Raw genomic sequence first — 18,400 nt, 5'->3', positions numbered from 1 at the left:
AGTTATAGCGCGTGTAACAAACAAGTAATGATCATACTTTCCTAAAACAAGGCAAATCAATGATGAAATGTGATGACACAGGATACACATAATTATATGGGACTGCTCAGACGATTATGCTGTAAAACTTTGAAAGCGAATACACCGTATTATGAATTTGTGTGTGATTAATCTCTATCATCAATATATAATTGCAGCATGCAGTCAGTGGACGAAAGCTACGAGTTCGTGTCGCTAGAGGGCGAGGCGGCCTTAGCCGGCGGCGACCGCAAGACCTCCCCGCCGGAGCCCACCGTGTTCGACCACTACCCGCCGCAGGCGCTGCGCGAGCTGGCCGAGGAGAACGGCATACACTACTTCGAGGACGGACACTTTTATACAGAGGTAGGCCTCTACGGATTAGACTACGGTCACAGAATAAATAATAGTACTAAGTACGGAAGATTCACTCTAACAAAACGCGTCTGTTACGATTAGGATAGATATGACCGCTAGGAGGCGCAAGCGCCACGCGCGGCCTATGGCTATTCACCAAAATTGGTGTGGGAAGGATGTATTTAGAGCTTCTTGTTGCGACGCGACGAAATCGCGGAGTGAGCCACGCCTGATACGGTATCGATTTTTAACGAAATAGAACCAGGACCAATTCAATATGGCGCCAGCTTTTTAAAGCCACACGAATTGACTCCCTGACGCGGATATCGGACGGTTACAAAATGAAGATGACACTTCTAGTATCTAAGTACAGGTTGATTCACGAAAGCTGGCATGAATGGAATGAAGGAAACTTATAGTCAGAGCCACCATTGGTTAATGTCCTACAGACATAGACATCTTGATTCACTCATTCATTCCATTCGTGCCAGCCCTTGTGAATCGACCTGTAGTAAAGTGGTTCGGCTGAGAGTTGTTGCAAGTTGCCAAAAGATGACGTTAATACGGCCACTTATTGATTTAAAATATATAAAAAAAAAACCTTCAACTCAACAACAAAAATCGGGTTTCCTGTTTTTAAGTTGAGAATCTTTCGGCATATTTTATACTAGTGTCGTGAATGCAACACTCAAACAATAAATTGCCATATATTTCAGGTGGCTGGTCTTCCGCCTATCGAAGAAGATGAGGACGATGAATATTACACATCGCCTGTATTCGTTAAGATGAATAGAAAAGTTAAATTCAGGTAAAACACCTTTTTAATTTTAATCTTTACCGAGTTTTCAATATCTACTTTATTTTTGGTACTATTGTCACAGAATAAATAATAGTACTAGGTATAGAAGACTCACTCTAACAAAACGCATCTGTCACGATCAGCACAGATATGGCCGCTAGGTGGCGACAGCGCCACGCGCGGCATATGGCAAACCCCAAAATTGGGGTCCAACGGATGTACTTTTAGCTACCTGTAGCAAAGCGCCGAAATCGCGGAGTGAGCCACGCCTGCTATGGTTGTGGACGGCTGTTGATGCAATTCTTTTATTTAAATACGAATTTTTGATTTTTTATTTGATCGGGATGTAAACATAGATCTTATCCCCACTGACGCTTTTAAGCCACTTTTTTCAAGCAGATAGTGTTCCCTTGCACACGTAATTCTCGTTAACGGGACTATACGGTTGTCTTTTACTATGGACAGTCAGCTGTAGCATCAGAAGTTGCTAAGCGGGTGAGGTGTTCAAAATTACCTTGACGCGCTCTTATTCTCTCAACAATAAAGTTGCTTTAAGATCATTTTGAACATCTCGCTCGCTTAGCAACCATTGCTGCTGTCTGGACCTGGTCTAATACTAGCGTATATCATTCCAGTACGAACCCGATGCAAGTGTTCTCCACGCACTCTGTGCGCGAGTACGACCGCCGCAACGAGGACGTGGACCCGGTGGCCGCGTCCGCCGAGTACGAGCTCGAGAAGCGAGTCGAGAAGATGCACGTGTTCCCGGTCGACTTGCTGAAGGGGGCCGACGGGCTGGGCCTCTCAATCATTGGTAATTTGAGCCTTATCTCTTGTAACATAAGGTTGAGGTCGCAACGAGGACGTGGACCCGGTGGCCGCCGAGTACGAACTCGAGAAGCGAGTCGAGAAGATGCACGTGTTCCCGGTCGACTTGCTGAAGGGGGCCGACGGGCTGGGCCTCTGAATCATTGGTAATTTCAGCCTTATCTCTTGTAAAATAAGGTTGAGGTCGCAACGAGGACGTGGACCCGGTGGCCGCGTCCGCCGAGTACGAGCTCGAGAAGCGAGTCGAGAAGATGCACGTGTTCCCGGTCGACTTGCTGAAGGGGGCCGACGGGCTGGGCCTCTCAATCATTGGTAATTTGAGCCTTATCTCTTGTAACATAAGGTTGAGGTCGCAACGAGGACGTGGACCCGGTGGCCGCCGAGTACGAACTCGAGAAGCGAGTCGAGAAGATGCACGTGTTCCCGGTCGACTTGCTGAAGGGAGCCGACGGGCTGGGCCTCTCAATCATTGGTAATTTGAGCCTTATCTCTTATAACATAAGGTTGAGGTCGCAACGAGGACGTGGACCCGGTGGCTGCCGAGCACGAACTCGAGAAGCGAGTCGAGAAGATGCACGTGTTCCCGGTCGACTTGCTGAAGGGGGCCGACGGGTTGGGCCTTTCAATCATTGGTAATTTGAACCATATATCTTGTAACATAAGGTTGAGATCGCAACGAGGACGTGTGGTTAGCATTTGTATATTTGATCGAAAATTATGTTTCCAGGAATGGGTGTCGGCGCCGATGCGGGCTTAGAAAAATTGGGCATATTCGTTAAAACTATCACTGAGAGCGGAGCCGCCGCGCGCGACGGACGCATACAAGTCAACGACCAGATCATCGAGGTCGATGGCAAGAGTCTGGTAATTACATACATCACTATTTCACAATTTACTGTACGACCCTAATCAGCGAGCGGGCAGTGATAGAATACATATGTGCAACGTACAGTCGCCATCAGATATATCGGAGCGGTCAAGGCTCTCACAAACATCTGAACACGCCTTTATTGTCAATAGAGTGCGTGTTCAGATATTGTGAACACCTTGGCCGCACTGATATATCTGATGGCGATTGTACTCAGATCGTTCGCATACATTTACAAGTGTGAATATAAACGTCATCCGACTCACCCCAGTGTTAGCCCTGGTCGAATGTCTGCTGAGTTCGGACATATACATTTTTTGACTTTCACGTTATTTAGACTAATTTTACCTTCCTGAATCTGAATTTGCTAGTTGGCCACGTGAAATATTGAAGTTCGATATTAATGATGCCTAAATCGGTCCTTTAAAACCTTTGTCCCTTTTTTTGATTACTTAAGCTAAGATGTAGCATTCGTCTCTTTCCGATACGAGTACTATCTGAAGGAGATGAATGTGATTTTATAACCTAAAATCAATTTCAATAGTAATAGTTTTTGATAATCAATTTACAGGTAGGTGTGACTCAAGCCTACGCCGCGTCAGTGCTACGAAACACGTCCGGACCAGTGAAGTTCCTCATAGGTCGCGAGAAGGACCCTGAAAACAGCGAAGTGGCCCATCTCATACGGCAATCTTTAGCAGCCGATAAAGAGAGGGAGGACAGGTATGGGCATATTTTTAGTTGGCATTGGACCTATTTGAGTCGGGATTTAGATCTGTTGAATTGCAGCAGCGGGGAGGTTAGGGATAATCAAGTTAAACTTCCTCGGGTGCGTCTTTATGGTACTTACACGCGGCTGATAGTCATGTAATTGGATCAAATAAAGGAAGGGATACTTGCGTGAGCAGGGGCCCATTTCTCGAACGATATTAGTCTAATATTATTAGTGTGTTGTCATGGCAACCCATACGATTTGACAGTTCGTGGACTAATAATATTAGTCTAATATCGTTCGAGAAATGGGCCCCAGTATGCTACCATGTATACAAATAATGCTTTTAAAAAAAAATTCGATCTCGTCTCGAGGATGGTGAGAGGCGACCAGAGCGCATACTGCCAACATCGAAAAACGTTATCTGCCTCTGTCGCTCGAATATGGAAGAGGTATATGTATAGATAGTAAATAGCCGATAATGACATATTAACTCACATTTATAGACGGGTCTAACGCGAATTAATAATAATATTATTTTAGCCGACAACGAGTTCGATATTGGCGGGAATATATTCAAGCCCGCAGTTTTCACGGGCTTTTTATCCCGGTATTATGTTACGTATCTTTACGTGGTTGTCGAGTATTGATGAAAGTTTTCTGTATGTTTGTTATTCAGGGCGGTGCGCGAGCGCTTGCGGCGCGCGGCGCCGGAGCGCGCGTCGCCGCCGCCCGCGCCGCCCGCCGAGCCCGCCACCAACATCCCCGAGGTGGCCGATCTGCGCGCTCTGCTGCAAGAGGTATCTACTATACTTTATTTACCTTTTGAACGCCAAAGACGGCATTTGACGTCGATCGTTTTTTGATGAAAATCGTTCAGGTTGGCATTATTTATTCACAAAACTAAATTTTACCCCTGTGGCGTCAGTGGCACGGCAAATAGATGCGCCGTTTGGCGTTCAAAAAGTTAAACTGCATTATAGTACTTAGTTTCTGAAAGGAAATTCAATTTTATAAAGGACCATGATGATGACTACACGCGACCATCTTGCTCGAGTGAAGTGAAGGTTTGTTTTTCAGCTTGGGCAAAAATGTTTTCGTATATCCCTTCTCTTCTACAGGGCGCATTTTTCGACTGATTCTTGTGAAATTTTGTGAGCGGGTTTGATAATTATATGAAGATTTTTTGGTCGATTCGATTCATAGATTTTTCAAAACGGTAGAGTCATGGGGGTTCGCATGGTCAACGTCAGGTCTAGGTTTTATCTCGCCTTAGTAAGGTGAATCTTGCACTTTATAATATGATTATATGTAAACACCTCGTAATACCACGGTCGGCATCTATTAAATGATATATCATATCATATGATATAGGATTATTTACAATTTAAGATTTTCGTTGAGTATCGTGACTTTATCGTTACGTAAAATAGAACTATAAACGGTCAAGTAAATCTTATCAGTAGAAAAAGGCGCGAAATTCTAATTTTCTATGAGTCGATATCCCTTAGCGTCTACAATTTTCAAATTTGCCGCGTTATTCTCCTGACAAGATTTGCCTGTCCAAGTTTAAAAGCGCTGTGGATGTCCAGCATTATTAGAGCCGTGTATCTGCGCGTAGGTGGTGGGCATGGAGGCGGGCGGCGCGGCGGCGGCGGAGGTGGCGGCGCGCGTGCGCGAGGGGTGCGCGGCGCGCGCGCCCCACGCCGGCGACCTGGCGCGCGCCGCCGACGCCGCGCAGCGCGCGCAGCGCAAGTACGACAAGGTCGGTCGCCTTCCTTTTATTGTTTCTTTATCGATTGAAAGCCTTCGTAGTATGTGTCACTTTACAGAGTAAAAGATGTAAGTATATGCACATAAACGAACTTATCCCTAACGGAGATGTAATGAGAATATGAGAGAGAAACCGACACTAAAGAGTGAAACGAGTAAATATGAAAACGTATGAAGTTTACATATGAAATTTTTGTACAGTCGACATCTAAAATTTGTTTACACTATTGCACCTTCTTACATTGTAATAAGGCAAAAAATGTGAACGTATCTTTGACGCTGATTATACACATATCCGATAGCATGTAGTTCGTTTTTTTAGCATTAGAAATAAAGTAAACAATCTTGATGTGTCTTTTAATTGAAAAACACATTTTAAAAATAAGTTACGGCAAATATGTAATAATTATGAATCTAATACGATCATTTATATTCTTCTGCTTTCATAAGTAATAGTTTTTGATTTTTAAAAAGCGTTTTTCATTTAAAAGACATGTCAAGATCGCTTACCTTCTTGCAAGTTCTTTCTAATGCTAAAAAAAAAATGATAACTGCCATAACTGAAAAGAGTGTGTTCACTTGTTTTGCAGGCCCGGCGCGCGCTCCGCGAGTGGCGACGCACTCGCGCCATGGTGCGCGCGCGCGAGGAGTGGTGGAGCAGCAACGCGCGCGACGCGCACCGCGAGTACGCCTGCGCGCTGTCCGCGCTGCACGAGCGCGTCGCGCGGCTCGAGGTGCTGCTGCTGGTGAGTACGCTACTCTACCGCTACGGATAAAACAGCAGCCTAAAAAGCCGAAGTTTACAACCTCTCTGGTGTTCTCTTGGAGCATTTAATAACTGGAGTGGCCATTAAGAGCTTACCCCTCTGCCGAAAAACTTGTACACTTGTGCAATTGAACTTTTGTATGGACTGACATGGCTATTTGTACGTTACGAACAAATTATGTAGAAATAGCAATACATTTGACGTCCCCTCCCCCGCAAAAATCGGCAGACTGTTTCGTAAAGAAAATGACAGCGATGACATCTCCAGTTACTAAATGCTCTAAGAGTGTTGTGGATGTCCATGGGACACGGTAATCGCTTACCATCAGGCTATTACACGCTTTTCGCGAATCGCTACTTGCATGGGTATGTAGTGAACATGAACATTAATTAGCGAGTTTTTCGAAGCACATTCGCTAGATTAGGACATACTTCTAGTTGCAAATTTGACCTCATTCTTGTACGTCAATGAATATGATCATAAACCTGTATAAATTGTAATGTGATGTTTCAGGAAACGCAGAAGAAAGCCGGACTACCGGTGATGCTGCCGCACGAGCCGTCCGCGCGCCGCGAGACGCCGCCACTACCGCGCCGGCCCGACCCCGATCCTCTGCTCATCAACGGTTAGTTTATAATATAGAATAAAGTTGCAATAGCAACTCATAGAACTGCAATATAAATTTAAATATGTATATAAAAAATACCTAGAATTACTTATCTCAGCCAATTAAATTAGCTAACCCTGTAAGTATTGTTAATGCAAATTTTGAAATTGCTCCAGTGCCGGACATTTTGTATGAAAATATTAAAACTAGTAAACCGACGATTGACATACAACATGATAATTGTTTTTTAATTTACACATTTGACACAGATTTCACGACCATTGAAGCGTCAGAAAAAAAGGTGAAAAGACCCGGTTGTAAATATAATTTGAAAGAAAACACATTTATTTACGTCAAACCAAAATCAGTTAAATTACAAAGAAAACGTAGAACAGATGGACGTTAAAAAGGACCCCTGTTATTAATTGAATATGTTAATTGTTTGTCAGACCCCTGGAGCTCCGACAGCGACCTGTCCGACTTGTCGCCCATAGAGGACGAGTACGCCAAGGTGGACAAGTCCGCGCGGCGCGAGCGCGAGGCGCGCGAGCGGGAAGCGCCGGACATCGGTGACGTCACCGTGTCCGAACCCGAGCCTAAGGTGACAGTTATTCTACTGCTCTTACTCTGATTGATTGATTTATTTAGCAAAATATACTCGTAAAATGCAAGTGCGTACAGATTGGTGAATGCCATTCGTGAACGAACTTACGGTATGAAATAATGATGTGTTATTTTTGCTATGGCCGGGAGCAAAAAGTAAATTGGCAAGCGTGACGCCGGTGAGTGATCTTGACGCGACTTTATTGTTAAGAGAATAAGAGCGTGTCAAGGTAATTTTGAACACCTCGCCCGCTTAGCAACTTCTGCTGCTGATTGTACGCGACCTAACAGCTTGCGTGCATTTGTTATTTCGATTCGTTGTGAGCGTACAGCGCAGAAACGGTGCAATTATGAAATGTACTCGTGCAGTTACGTTAATATTATCGGTATTATCCGTGAATCAGGTGGTGGATGCTCGGCCGGTGAACAGCGTGGCCGGGACAGTGCAGGCTGTGGTGGCGCCCGTGCCGATCTACGCCACGCCGCCGCACACGCCGCACGTGACGCCGCCCGCGCACCACGCCGCGCCCGTCACCACCGCGGACACCACGTGAGTACAGACTGTGCGTGGCCTGTTGGTGAACAGCTGGCGGCGCTCGTACCGATCTACACTATATCACCGTGTTGTATCATGATTTTCTTTTCCTACGTTCCTGCCCAGCAGTAGCTATTATTATAGCTATGCGACCTAATTTTGATTGTGAAATTAGATAGGTACCTAATCAATAATTTTTTTTAACTTTTTCTCGTTATCTACGCGGCGGCGGACGGGAATAACGCCACTGTTTCATTAGATAGTCTTAATATTTTTATTGCAATAAGGGTTATTTACATTTCTTTCTTAGCATTAGGTTAGCGGTTTCATCTAGTTTAAATAGTCTGTGTTTAAATAGCAAGAAACATGCGCACCCATAAGGCAAACCTTGTAAATATGATAAATAATGTCGGCGTATATTTCCAGCACCGCGACAGCAGCGGCGCCGGTGGCGACGGCGTCCCGCGAGCTGGACGCGGCCGTGCCGCGCGGCGGGCCGCTGCTGGACACGTCGGCGCACCGCGCGCGCACCGACCTGGCGCGCCACCGCCACCACGCGCCGCAGTCGCCGCACTCGCTCAGCAACGCCAGCTCCGTCAGTATACGCTACCATAGAGAAATATACTGACAACAGTGCTCACTCCATACATCAGTTTTGGTACCAAAAAGACTAATTACATATTTTCATAGTCGACATCTAGCATCGAGTAGCAGAATTATCAGTACTTTAAGTAGCAGTAATAGATGTAGCACCGACCGGAAAGTCTTATCTTTTTGAGCATTAGTACGTTAGTAGTATATTTCTCTATGACACTACACACGTACACTTACCCCAGAACGCACACTCCGAACGTGCACGCTCGACCCTGACGCCGTGCCGACCGTCATTTGTTTTGATCTAAATATGGCAGGCGGTGCATCGCGGGAGTTGGATACGGCCATGCCATGCTCTGGGCCGTGACTATACTAGTATACTACAAATACACAGCGCGCGTCTCGCTCGCTCGCTAGCTCCATCAATATACACATTACACACATACTCTTGATACCCATTTAAAACGTGTGCATTTCTGTTGCCACAATAATAACATGAAAAAGGGAAAATTGATCGAATTAAACCATCAAAGAACAATATTTTTTTGTCTGGAACTGTAAAATACAAATTTTCAATATTCTTTTACAGTATGACGGATTAGACGACTCTTACAACGACTCCGCGGACGAATCTCTAAGCGAATCCACATCGGGAGCGCCTACCCACACAGGAGCACCCTCTGTAAGTAACATTGTACCTTATGCGTTTACTTTAAAGTTAATAATCGAATACCAACTAAACGCATCTTTATTTAACTAGCAGCGAGAGAGGCAAAGCTGCGGTAGCTCTGTGGGGAGCGCGACTGACGACGCGGTATATTCAAGAGACCATCGGCATCACCAACTTACAGGTATGCTATGTAATAATTATTGTTTCTTTTTTTGCTAAGGCCGAGTGCAAAAAGTAAAGTGACAAGCGTGATTTACTGCTTGCTTTTTATGTTGTGCTCGTATATTCATATTGACATTCAAAGATATGACCCGGACCCGGGTATGACCTGGACACGGGTATGTCCTTAAACTACGTCCAGGGGCCCGTTTCTCAAAAGCTTGTAACTTGTAATACAAGTGGAAGTCCCTTTCTAACAAAAGCTGTCAAAAAGTGACATCCGCTTGTATTACAAGTTACAAGCTTTTGAGAAACGGGCCCCAGGACCCGGGTATGTCCTTAAACCACGTCCAAGACCACCGGTGGACGGGCAGCAGCGTCCCTCAAATTCGGTGTACTCGACTGCGATCGCCAACCCGCCTGCCAAGCGTGGCGATTATGGCATTCACCCCCCAAAAAAGGGGGAGGCCTATGTTCAGCAGTGGACGTCTTATGGCTGAGATGATGATGATGATGATTCAAAGATATTACAATCTATAAATTAAACAACATTTCCGATATGATACCTACACCAACATAACCTATACCTACTATACCTACACGTTTTAAAGATTTGCACATGAAAGACGCCTGTACACGAACATACTGAATGAAAAACCCTGTGTGATTAACGCATCTTCACCTTTGCCATAGCATTACCTACCCACATTTTACTGTCGCCATACCATGACTAAATCTTACACATTCGACATAGTAAAACGAGATATACATAATACCGTGATTTAAGACGTTCAATATCGTAAATATGGCGCTTGATTTGAATAACTGGTCAGTCATGACTAGTCATGAGCCATGGCAAACTGGATATTCTAACATTATACCTAATACTCTCCGGTATAGTCGTGGAGGGATGAAAGTCATGTGACGAGAAAGGTATTACGAATGAATGTGGAGGGAAGTACGAGGAAAGGAAAACCGAGGAAAAGGTGGATGGACTGTGTGAGAGATGATATGAAACGAATGCAAGTGAATGATGAAATGACGGGCGACAGAGAGGTGTGGAAGAGAAAGACATGCTGCGCCGACCCCAAGTGAATGGGACAAGGGCAGGAGAATGATGACTCTCCGGTATAGTCGTATTTAGATCATAGAATTAGTCTATTTCGTCTACAAACCTGTTGATTCCGAGTCCGAGTACACAATTTGATTCATTAAAGTTGAGCTTATATGAAATTGTATGTCGGAATCCCTTCCAATAGCTGATTAAATTTGCACAAGCGAGTTATATCGAGTCTTAAACAAAGCGCCATAGGGTCTAAATTAGAAAGTAGGTTCGGTTTAGTCGTAACGCGTAGATAAGGAATGTTCCACGGGGCTGTCTTGTACAAACGCATCTTATTTCGTCTACTAACGTTAGGTACCTAACTACATCTGAATCGAAGACTCAATTTTTCAAGTGTTTGAAGCAAGGCTCGATACCGGTTTTTTCTTCAAGTGTTTGAAGCCAGGCTCGGAACCGGTTTTTTCTTCAAGTGTTTGAAGCCAGGCTCGGAACCGGTTTTTTCTTCAAGTGTTTGAAGCAAGGCTCGGAACCGGTTTTTTCTTCAAGTGTTTGAAGCCAGGCTCGGAACCGGTTTTTTCTTCAAGTGTTTGAAGCCAGGCTCGGAACCGGTTTTTTCTTCAAGTGTTTGAAGCAAGGCTCGGAACCGGTTTTTTCTTCGTACAAAAAATACCGGCATTATTACTTTCTTTTTCGTTGTTTGGTTTATTATTTTTATTTTAATTGAATAATTTAATAGTGCGAAGTTTTTACCTAAATACATGATTCAGTCTTACGTATAGAATAGAGCATAAAACAATTAAAAATATTGGTCTATTTCGGGTTTTCTAAAAAAACCGGTTCCGAGCCCTGGTTTGAAGCTTCTTTATCATAGAAAAATAAGCTTGTATGCATAAGTAAAAAGAGCATAAATGGCGTTTGTACGGGACATTCCAACGATTGGTCGGCACGGTCCTAAGTAATCCCGGGTGAAGGTCCGGCGGCGTCGCTGGCGGAGCAGCTGAAGCAGGTGCTGGCGGAGCGCGAGCGGCGGCTCGCCACGGCGGGGCCCGCGCCGCCGCCCGACCCCGTGCAGCTCACCAACGACCTCGTCGACGAGATCCGCCAGGCCGTCAGCGAGGCCAACGCCAGAGGTTTGTGTCACACGGTTGATACAGCGAGCGGTACATGTTAAGTTATTTAGTTGCTTGTTTCTTACGATCCTTGGTTGTAGAATGTAGATATCTGCAGGATGCTGTATATAGTCACAGCTTGTTGAACTTCTTGTATGGCGAATGTAGATCCGTGAAGTAGGTACCTATTGAATTCTAATTCATTTTAGAGCTCAGTGATTTTATTTGTTGACGATTATTTTTTATCCGATTTCGATAAAATTTGGTGGATAGATGGAGTTCCCTATTCTGTACAATATTAAGCGCAATTTCAACGTATGTCCCAAAATATCTTCCTCTAGTTACGAACACGTATGGGATTTACACAACTTATGGAAAATTACATAAGTACAGTTTTGAGACAAGTCGTGATATCTTATTTATTCCGCCTAAAATGCGGAGCTCTTCATACTAACGAAATTTTATCGAAAGAAACGATTTAAAAAATGGACAAGAAATAAAAAATCGGCCTAATACAAACGCGAATTCAGCTTCCGTTTTCTGTAAGCTTAATTTTTCATTCATAAGGTGTAGGATATGGTCGGCATCTTTTTGGAACGGGAAATAAAATCGTCCCGCTTGATATCCAAGACCCTTAGACATATCCATCTTCATACCTAACCTATAAATTCCCATATCCAATGTAACCTAATATGTATTATGCTTTCCAATTATCCAATCGGATTGAGTTGGCTAGACTGAACGCTGTGGTATTCTTGAAAAGATTTATTTAATTATTTTCAAGCTGCTGTCTTAGGCACTTTTGCGGATTATGCGACATGCTTCTGTCTATTACCGCCACTGATCGCTAGATAAACGTTTCATCCATAATTCACCTTGTTTTATTCAGATAAAAATTACCATGCTGAATTAATTTAAGACGCCATCAGTATCAGTGGTAGGTAAAATGGTAAAGCCGTCGAGAGTTTTTATTTTTAATCCCGTATTTTCCTTTTTCGCACGCTTCTGCCATGCACATCACAAATCACTTCATGACTTCACTTTCATAATCTTGCTAATTCTTGGCAAAACGTTTTATGTTACTGGGTGATGGAATCATTTTCTTGAAATGAAACTTATTTTGAGCTCTACAGTCGCTACACTGATTTTCTTCATAATTGTCATCTCGTGAGTATAAAAATATTTTCATTGCGAGATAAAATCGGACGATCGTTCTTTTCGGTCGGTGGCTAATTAAATTAATTGTGACATACTTTACTTTATGTTCATTATTTTGTTACCAGGAGAACTTGTGGTATGTACTCATGTACATTTAGCGGTGTAATCGCTAAAGATCGGTTTTCCCAGGATAGCGGTGCCGTCATATAGCGGCCGTCTCCATATTAAATAATACAGTTAAATATGGATGTTGTAGTAAGTATTTGTATGGAGACTGCCGCTATATGACGGCACCGCTATCCTAGGAAACCAGAGCATAATCGTTCCTATACCTACCTAGGAATTAAAATATCTATTTAAACCATGTTTTTTTGGACGAAGAGTCACGTTCATATAAGTCATGCTTAAATAGGTAGTACTAGACTAGAGTTATGTAGAAGCTGTTTTCTCTCGTACAACTAGAAGTTCCAGATCATTTATTAATTACCTTCCTGACATTTTATCGTTTGATACCGTCACTGACAATTGAATTTTCAATGGTATTTTTTAGTTTAGTACGTTATTTGTTCCTTTTATACTAAAGCTACTTAAAATTTAAACAACAATAGAAAAAATACCCACAAAGGTCCCCCAAGTCCCTGCGGATTTGCGGAAGGGTGCTAATAATTACAAAAGTACTTAATGTAATGGAGTCAAATAAACTATTCTAATGAAGTGGCTGCTTTTTGGACGGAGGGGCCCAATTCTCGACTCCGTCAATGACCACGACGGTCTGAGAGTTGGGTCCCAACCTGTAGCCGCGTGATGACAATGAAATGGGCATGTTATAGTGAAGAAAGCTCCGGCTTGCGTAGTCGGCGGCGAGGTGCCGTGGCAGCCGCTGTCCAGCGCCGTGTCCGAAGCGAGCCTGTCGCCCGCGCCGCTCTCGCCGCACCCCGTCACGCACTGGAGCAAGCAGCAGGTAACTTCCTGACATCTATTTAGGGACTGTCATGTTACAGACCACAAACGTACAGGAGTATGACGGAAGTTGGTGCTAATAATTTTATTGCTCCTCTACACGATGGGCCAGCGCTGGCTACTCCAAGGGACGCTGCCATGCGGTACAATATCACTTGCTCCCTCTAACGCATAAATGCGTCCCTTGGAGTGGCCGGCGCTGGCCCATCGTGTAGAGGAGCCATTATTCTACAGACTATTATTCTTAATCTCCATCCTTAGAGATCGTGAGGAAATCTGACTAATCCCAATAAAGCCTCGCTTCACCTCTTGGTTTGAAGGTCAAATGGTAGTCCCTTTCGTAAAAATGCCTACGCAAATTCTTGCGATTCGTTGCTGAGCGGACCCGGGCTCCCATTAAAACGTGGCAAAGAGCCGGCACAACGCTAGGAAGACGACAAGAAGTCTGGGTTAATATTCAATGCAAACATATCACAATTTTATACACTTGGTCCGCGACGATACATCAATTTCGGGATAACATATTTAGAAATGCTGTAAGAATGAATATCTTGTGCAGGTATGGCAGTGGGTATCGGGCCTCGGCGAGGGTCTGGAGCGGCACGCGAGCGCGTTCGCGGCGCGCGGCGTGGACGGCGCGCTGCTGCTGGCGCTCAGCTCCGCCGACCTGAAGCTGCTCGGGCTCGGCGGCGACGACCGCCGCCGCATGAAGCGCCGCCTCAAGGAGCTTCGCCAGGCGCACGAGAAACACCTCAAGGCCCTCAAGAAGGCGGAGAAGAAGGCCAAGAAGAAATAGGCCAGTCGTCCAGGGTCAGTCGCGTACACGCTTTAACACTCTTCTTCTGTAAGGGCTCATTTAGACGATGCGAGAACTCGTATGCTAGTTTCATTACATTGCGGTTTTTGATCGGTCAGTTGAATTCGTCGTAACCAACAGTCAGCCATGTATCTAAAATCGCGTGCGAGTACGCGCGCCGTCTAAATCAGCCCTAACGGTCGCATTTATTGCGTGGCACACTAGGTATTGTATTTGTCTCGTTCTCACGTGGATGCTTTATCTTTGTGATTGTAATAATGTGACTGTAATAAGCCATCTGTTATATTAAAGCCACTAATATAAGTTACTTGAGCAGTATTTAATCTTACGTTGAAAGTAAGATCTATTCACTTGATTAAAATAGGAATTACGTCGTTGTAACTTATAAAAGTGGTTCTAGACGTCGTATATTTCTAGACGGTAGACGTTTTATATTTTCTCTCTTCTAATCAATTGGTTTCTTCAATTAAAATTTATAAATGAAGAAGAATTATATATAATAAATAGCACCCGATAACATCATAAAAACAACAACGCCAAATGTAATTCTTCTTTAGACCTATTTACTGTATCATTTTCTTCTACTGAACTAATTTATTCTGGGAACTGTGCGACTGGCTCTGAAGACTGGCGGGTCGGGGTGAAGCAAAAGCTGTGTCCGATAGCGTAGAGAGTGCCATCTGACTTATAGCTTAGTGTTTAGTGACGGTAGGGTAGAGTCGATCGAAGAAATACTAATAATCGAAATTTAGATGTAAGTGAATATGGAACAGGACAAGTAGAAAGCATTTATCTAGACTATCTAACCTATCTAATCTCTGTATGTTTTTATTCAAAGTCAGTTCTTTCCTACAACTTATTTCTTTTATCGTTCCTACGCGGTATTATTTGTGTCAGTTTTCTTCAAGTTTGATGTGAAGTATGGACTGCTGGAAATCACTGGCTCAATCTAGTCATAAGATCAATCGTAAGCTGCTCGAAAGTCTGCAAATTTTCTTCTAAGATTTTTGAAATACATGTATAAGATAAACTATGTAATGTTCAATTTGTATCTATTCATGAATTGTCAATAAAATTGTATATTATCGCAGTAACAACTATCGGTTTGTAATTCCTAATCTTTGCAAGGTTCTATTTTTCAGACAGAAACTGGTTATTTTCGAAATGAATTTGAAAATAAATAACTTTGCACAAAATGTACTTAGTATTGTATAGCGACTGGTCGTTAGAGCGACGTTGCTACTGTGTTAGTAAGATATTTAAATTACATAGCATACATTTGACATTCATCGAGCATGTGATCTCATCTCATTAAAGTTGTTACTTATGTATTTCAACCACACTGCATTTTTTTATTCATTGCGCAATCAAATAAAATGTATATCTTATGAAATCGTAATGATGATTATTATAACTTATATTCATTGAAATATATACATTCCAGTGAAATTCTCTCTTGATATTTCTGTACGAGTTATCAAATATAAGTCTGGCTTTATAGTTTTCTTAGGCAAGTTAAATGGCTGAGACTGCATCCACTCACAATAACTGTTTATAGGAGCTTGTACAAATGTGAAGGACTTGCCCGCAGTGAGGGAGTAGCCTCGGCCACATAGTGTATTCAATTATTAACGTGTGTATGTTCGGTTCTGTAGCCACCTGTATCGTTCGTGTACATAAGCCGGGCGCGAGCACGGCGACTGGCGGCGTGCTGCATAACTCTGTATGACTGAATGTACATTGTGCATTTAGGATATTTATTTTAATTAAGAAATAACGAATAATGTAAGTAGGAAGTCCATTAACAATTGCCAAAATTGATCAGTACTGTTTATAATTGTTGATTTTGTTAATTTAAATTTTCCTTAAATTATTTAATATTTATTTTGGGACCAAATTAATTTATTGTGTCTTACAGTTTATTATTTATGTACTTGGGTGTGCGGTTGGGAGAGATTTTTTTTTATTTATAATTAAATAAACAAACCAAAGTCTACATCATATTGTTTTTTACTATCAATTATGATCAATGTGAACATCATGTACATTTCCTAAAATGATGGTGAAAATATAGTCTGCAGTGGTAATGTGCATTTTCTTTTTCTCTTTTTGCATGTTGTAACTCTTTCACCTGCATACCTGACGAAAATAATCTTTAGCTACAAGAAGGGTACCTACAACTATTTTATTTTTTTAAGGCATGAAGGTCATCCTCATGATGACTTTGGAGATCTTGTTGTTGAAAGGGTTACTACCACTTAACCTGCCTATTAACTTTCATCTTAATTATTTTTAGTATACTTATTACTCAAACTTTATTAATTTTATTATTCATATTTTTATTGGTAAATTCAATTAACAAACAAAGTACATAAATTATTCAACTACTTTATTTTTCTTTTTATTTTTATTTTTTTTCTTTTTCTTAAATTTCTTCTTAGGTGGAGCACCTCCTTCTTTTTCATCTTCATCATTTCCATAACTGATGGTTACAAAAGCTCCTGGTTTCCTCTTTGGTGGTGGTGATGGAGCTTTAGGTTCCTCCTCATCAGAAACATCACTGTCATCTTTTTCCTCTGTCTGCTCAATACTCTCCTCTGCTTCAGAGTGTTCTTCATCTGATTTCTCCTCTTTCTTGATAAGTTGGCTTTGCCTGTTCAATGTCATGCAGGTGACTCTACAAGCAGCATTGTGCAAGCTTAATTCACTTAATTTGGAATCATTCTCTGACCAAACTTTAATTTCTCCTGAACTGGATAATGAATATAATACATCATTATTGTAATGAAGGCACTTAACTCTTTGCTTATGGGCTTTGTAAGTTAGGGCTTGAGTGTCAGAGACAGTAATGGATATAATATTTCCATTGTCCAATCCTACATACATCCTTTCATCAGATACCCATTGTACTGATGTTGGTTTAGTGGTGCACTTTATTTGTTTCTCAATTCCCGCTTTACTTATTGTCCAGACATCAACATTTTGTTCATGAATGAGGGAGAATCTGTCACCAGTGGGTGAAAACTTTATTTCAGTAGGCAAAGTTACACCCTTGCTGGAAAGATTTATGGTGAAAGCAGGACGACCCTTTACCAAGTTCCAAGTTCTTAGTGTCTTGTCACCTCCTATACTAAGAGCTAGTTTATCAGATGGGTGCACCGCTATATCAGTTACAGGAAATCCTATAAGAAAAGTATATGGTCATTTATGGTTCATAATAACAATATGCTTACAAATATTCTCAATGCTATTGGTATGATAACTAATTTGCTTGAAAACTAAATTCACGTTTTATACAGAATTTAATAGGTTCTAAGTTTGAGAATCCCTTTAAACAACTAAGAAACAAAGTCAAGGCATTCTAATAGTATAATGTTGAGATAATTCATGATAACTTAAAGTTTGCATAGCCTAGAAAAACGAGCAGTATTAATTTACCTTGGTGAGCTTTTTTCCATATTTTCTCAATTTGCCAATTGCCAGTTCTCGTCACAATGATTGATCCATCGTCGCTCCCAGTAAGGAGGTGTGTCCCATTGTGTGTGAAAGCAGCAGTATTTACAGTACCATCGTGGTTCATAAGGACAGTGTGCTCTTTTCGTGACTTCATATCAATGACCACTACTTTGTCATCAGTGCCACCAGAAGCTAAAAATTTGCCAGCTATGGACACACATCGCACTGAAGCAGTATGTGAATGTGTCGCAAAGGTTTGTTTAATTTTGCTTCTCTGAAAGAAATTGTATTATTCTATTACATGCTTTGAACCAGAAAATATTGACATGTCATTTATTTATGCTTTGATTCAACCAGCTAACTTACCTCATCTTCATAACTAAGTGAATATCCTAGCAAGAAGCCTTCATAGGTGCCGACTACTATTTCGTCCATTATAAAATACAAGGCAGTATATTTTATAAGAAAATTAACATCGCAACCTCAACAGTGCACCGCACACGTTTCTTTTGACATTGACAGGACGGAAAGTGTCAAAGCTGCGTTT

General features: G+C 42.3%; 2 protein-coding genes across 2 annotated transcripts in view; one reads left to right on the top strand and one right to left on the bottom strand.

Moving 5' to 3' along the window:
- LOC134669043 (uncharacterized) overlaps positions 1-16,484 on the top strand; it is a 37,455-nt gene extending 20,971 nt beyond the window's left edge. The window contains exons 7-23 of the mRNA XM_063526569.1: positions 198-384; positions 1,092-1,183; positions 1,810-1,988; positions 2,730-2,866; positions 3,442-3,593; positions 4,262-4,382; positions 5,204-5,347; positions 5,946-6,101; positions 6,636-6,747; positions 7,179-7,330; positions 7,737-7,882; positions 8,294-8,462; positions 9,051-9,143; positions 9,225-9,312; positions 11,325-11,483; positions 13,451-13,581; positions 14,140-16,484. Of these exons, the coding sequence (XP_063382639.1) occupies positions 198-384; positions 1,092-1,183; positions 1,810-1,988; positions 2,730-2,866; positions 3,442-3,593; positions 4,262-4,382; positions 5,204-5,347; positions 5,946-6,101; positions 6,636-6,747; positions 7,179-7,330; positions 7,737-7,882; positions 8,294-8,462; positions 9,051-9,143; positions 9,225-9,312; positions 11,325-11,483; positions 13,451-13,581; positions 14,140-14,376 (2,455 nt within the window). The 3' untranslated portion in view covers positions 14,377-16,484. The remainder of the gene's footprint in view (positions 1-197; positions 385-1,091; positions 1,184-1,809; positions 1,989-2,729; positions 2,867-3,441; positions 3,594-4,261; positions 4,383-5,203; positions 5,348-5,945; positions 6,102-6,635; positions 6,748-7,178; positions 7,331-7,736; positions 7,883-8,293; positions 8,463-9,050; positions 9,144-9,224; positions 9,313-11,324; positions 11,484-13,450; positions 13,582-14,139) is intronic.
- LOC134669036 (p21-activated protein kinase-interacting protein 1-like) lies at positions 16,390-18,354 on the bottom strand. The gene is made up of 3 exons (XM_063526559.1): positions 18,220-18,354; positions 17,836-18,127; positions 16,390-17,579 (listed from the first exon to the last, which is right to left on the bottom strand). The coding sequence occupies exons 1-3, from the start codon at positions 18,286-18,288 to the stop codon at positions 16,774-16,776; spliced, it is 1,167 nt and encodes a 388-aa protein (XP_063382629.1). The 5' UTR covers positions 18,289-18,354; the 3' UTR covers positions 16,390-16,773.
- Positions 18,355-18,400: the final 46 nt, after the last annotated feature.

The sequence above is a fragment of the Cydia fagiglandana genome, chromosome 11 (assembly GCF_963556715.1).
Source record: "Cydia fagiglandana chromosome 11, ilCydFagi1.1, whole genome shotgun sequence".
NCBI lineage: Eukaryota > Metazoa > Arthropoda > Insecta > Lepidoptera > Tortricidae > Cydia > Cydia fagiglandana.
The sequence above is the reverse complement of the archived record's forward strand: the minus strand, read 5'-3'. Positions and strand labels throughout refer to the sequence as shown.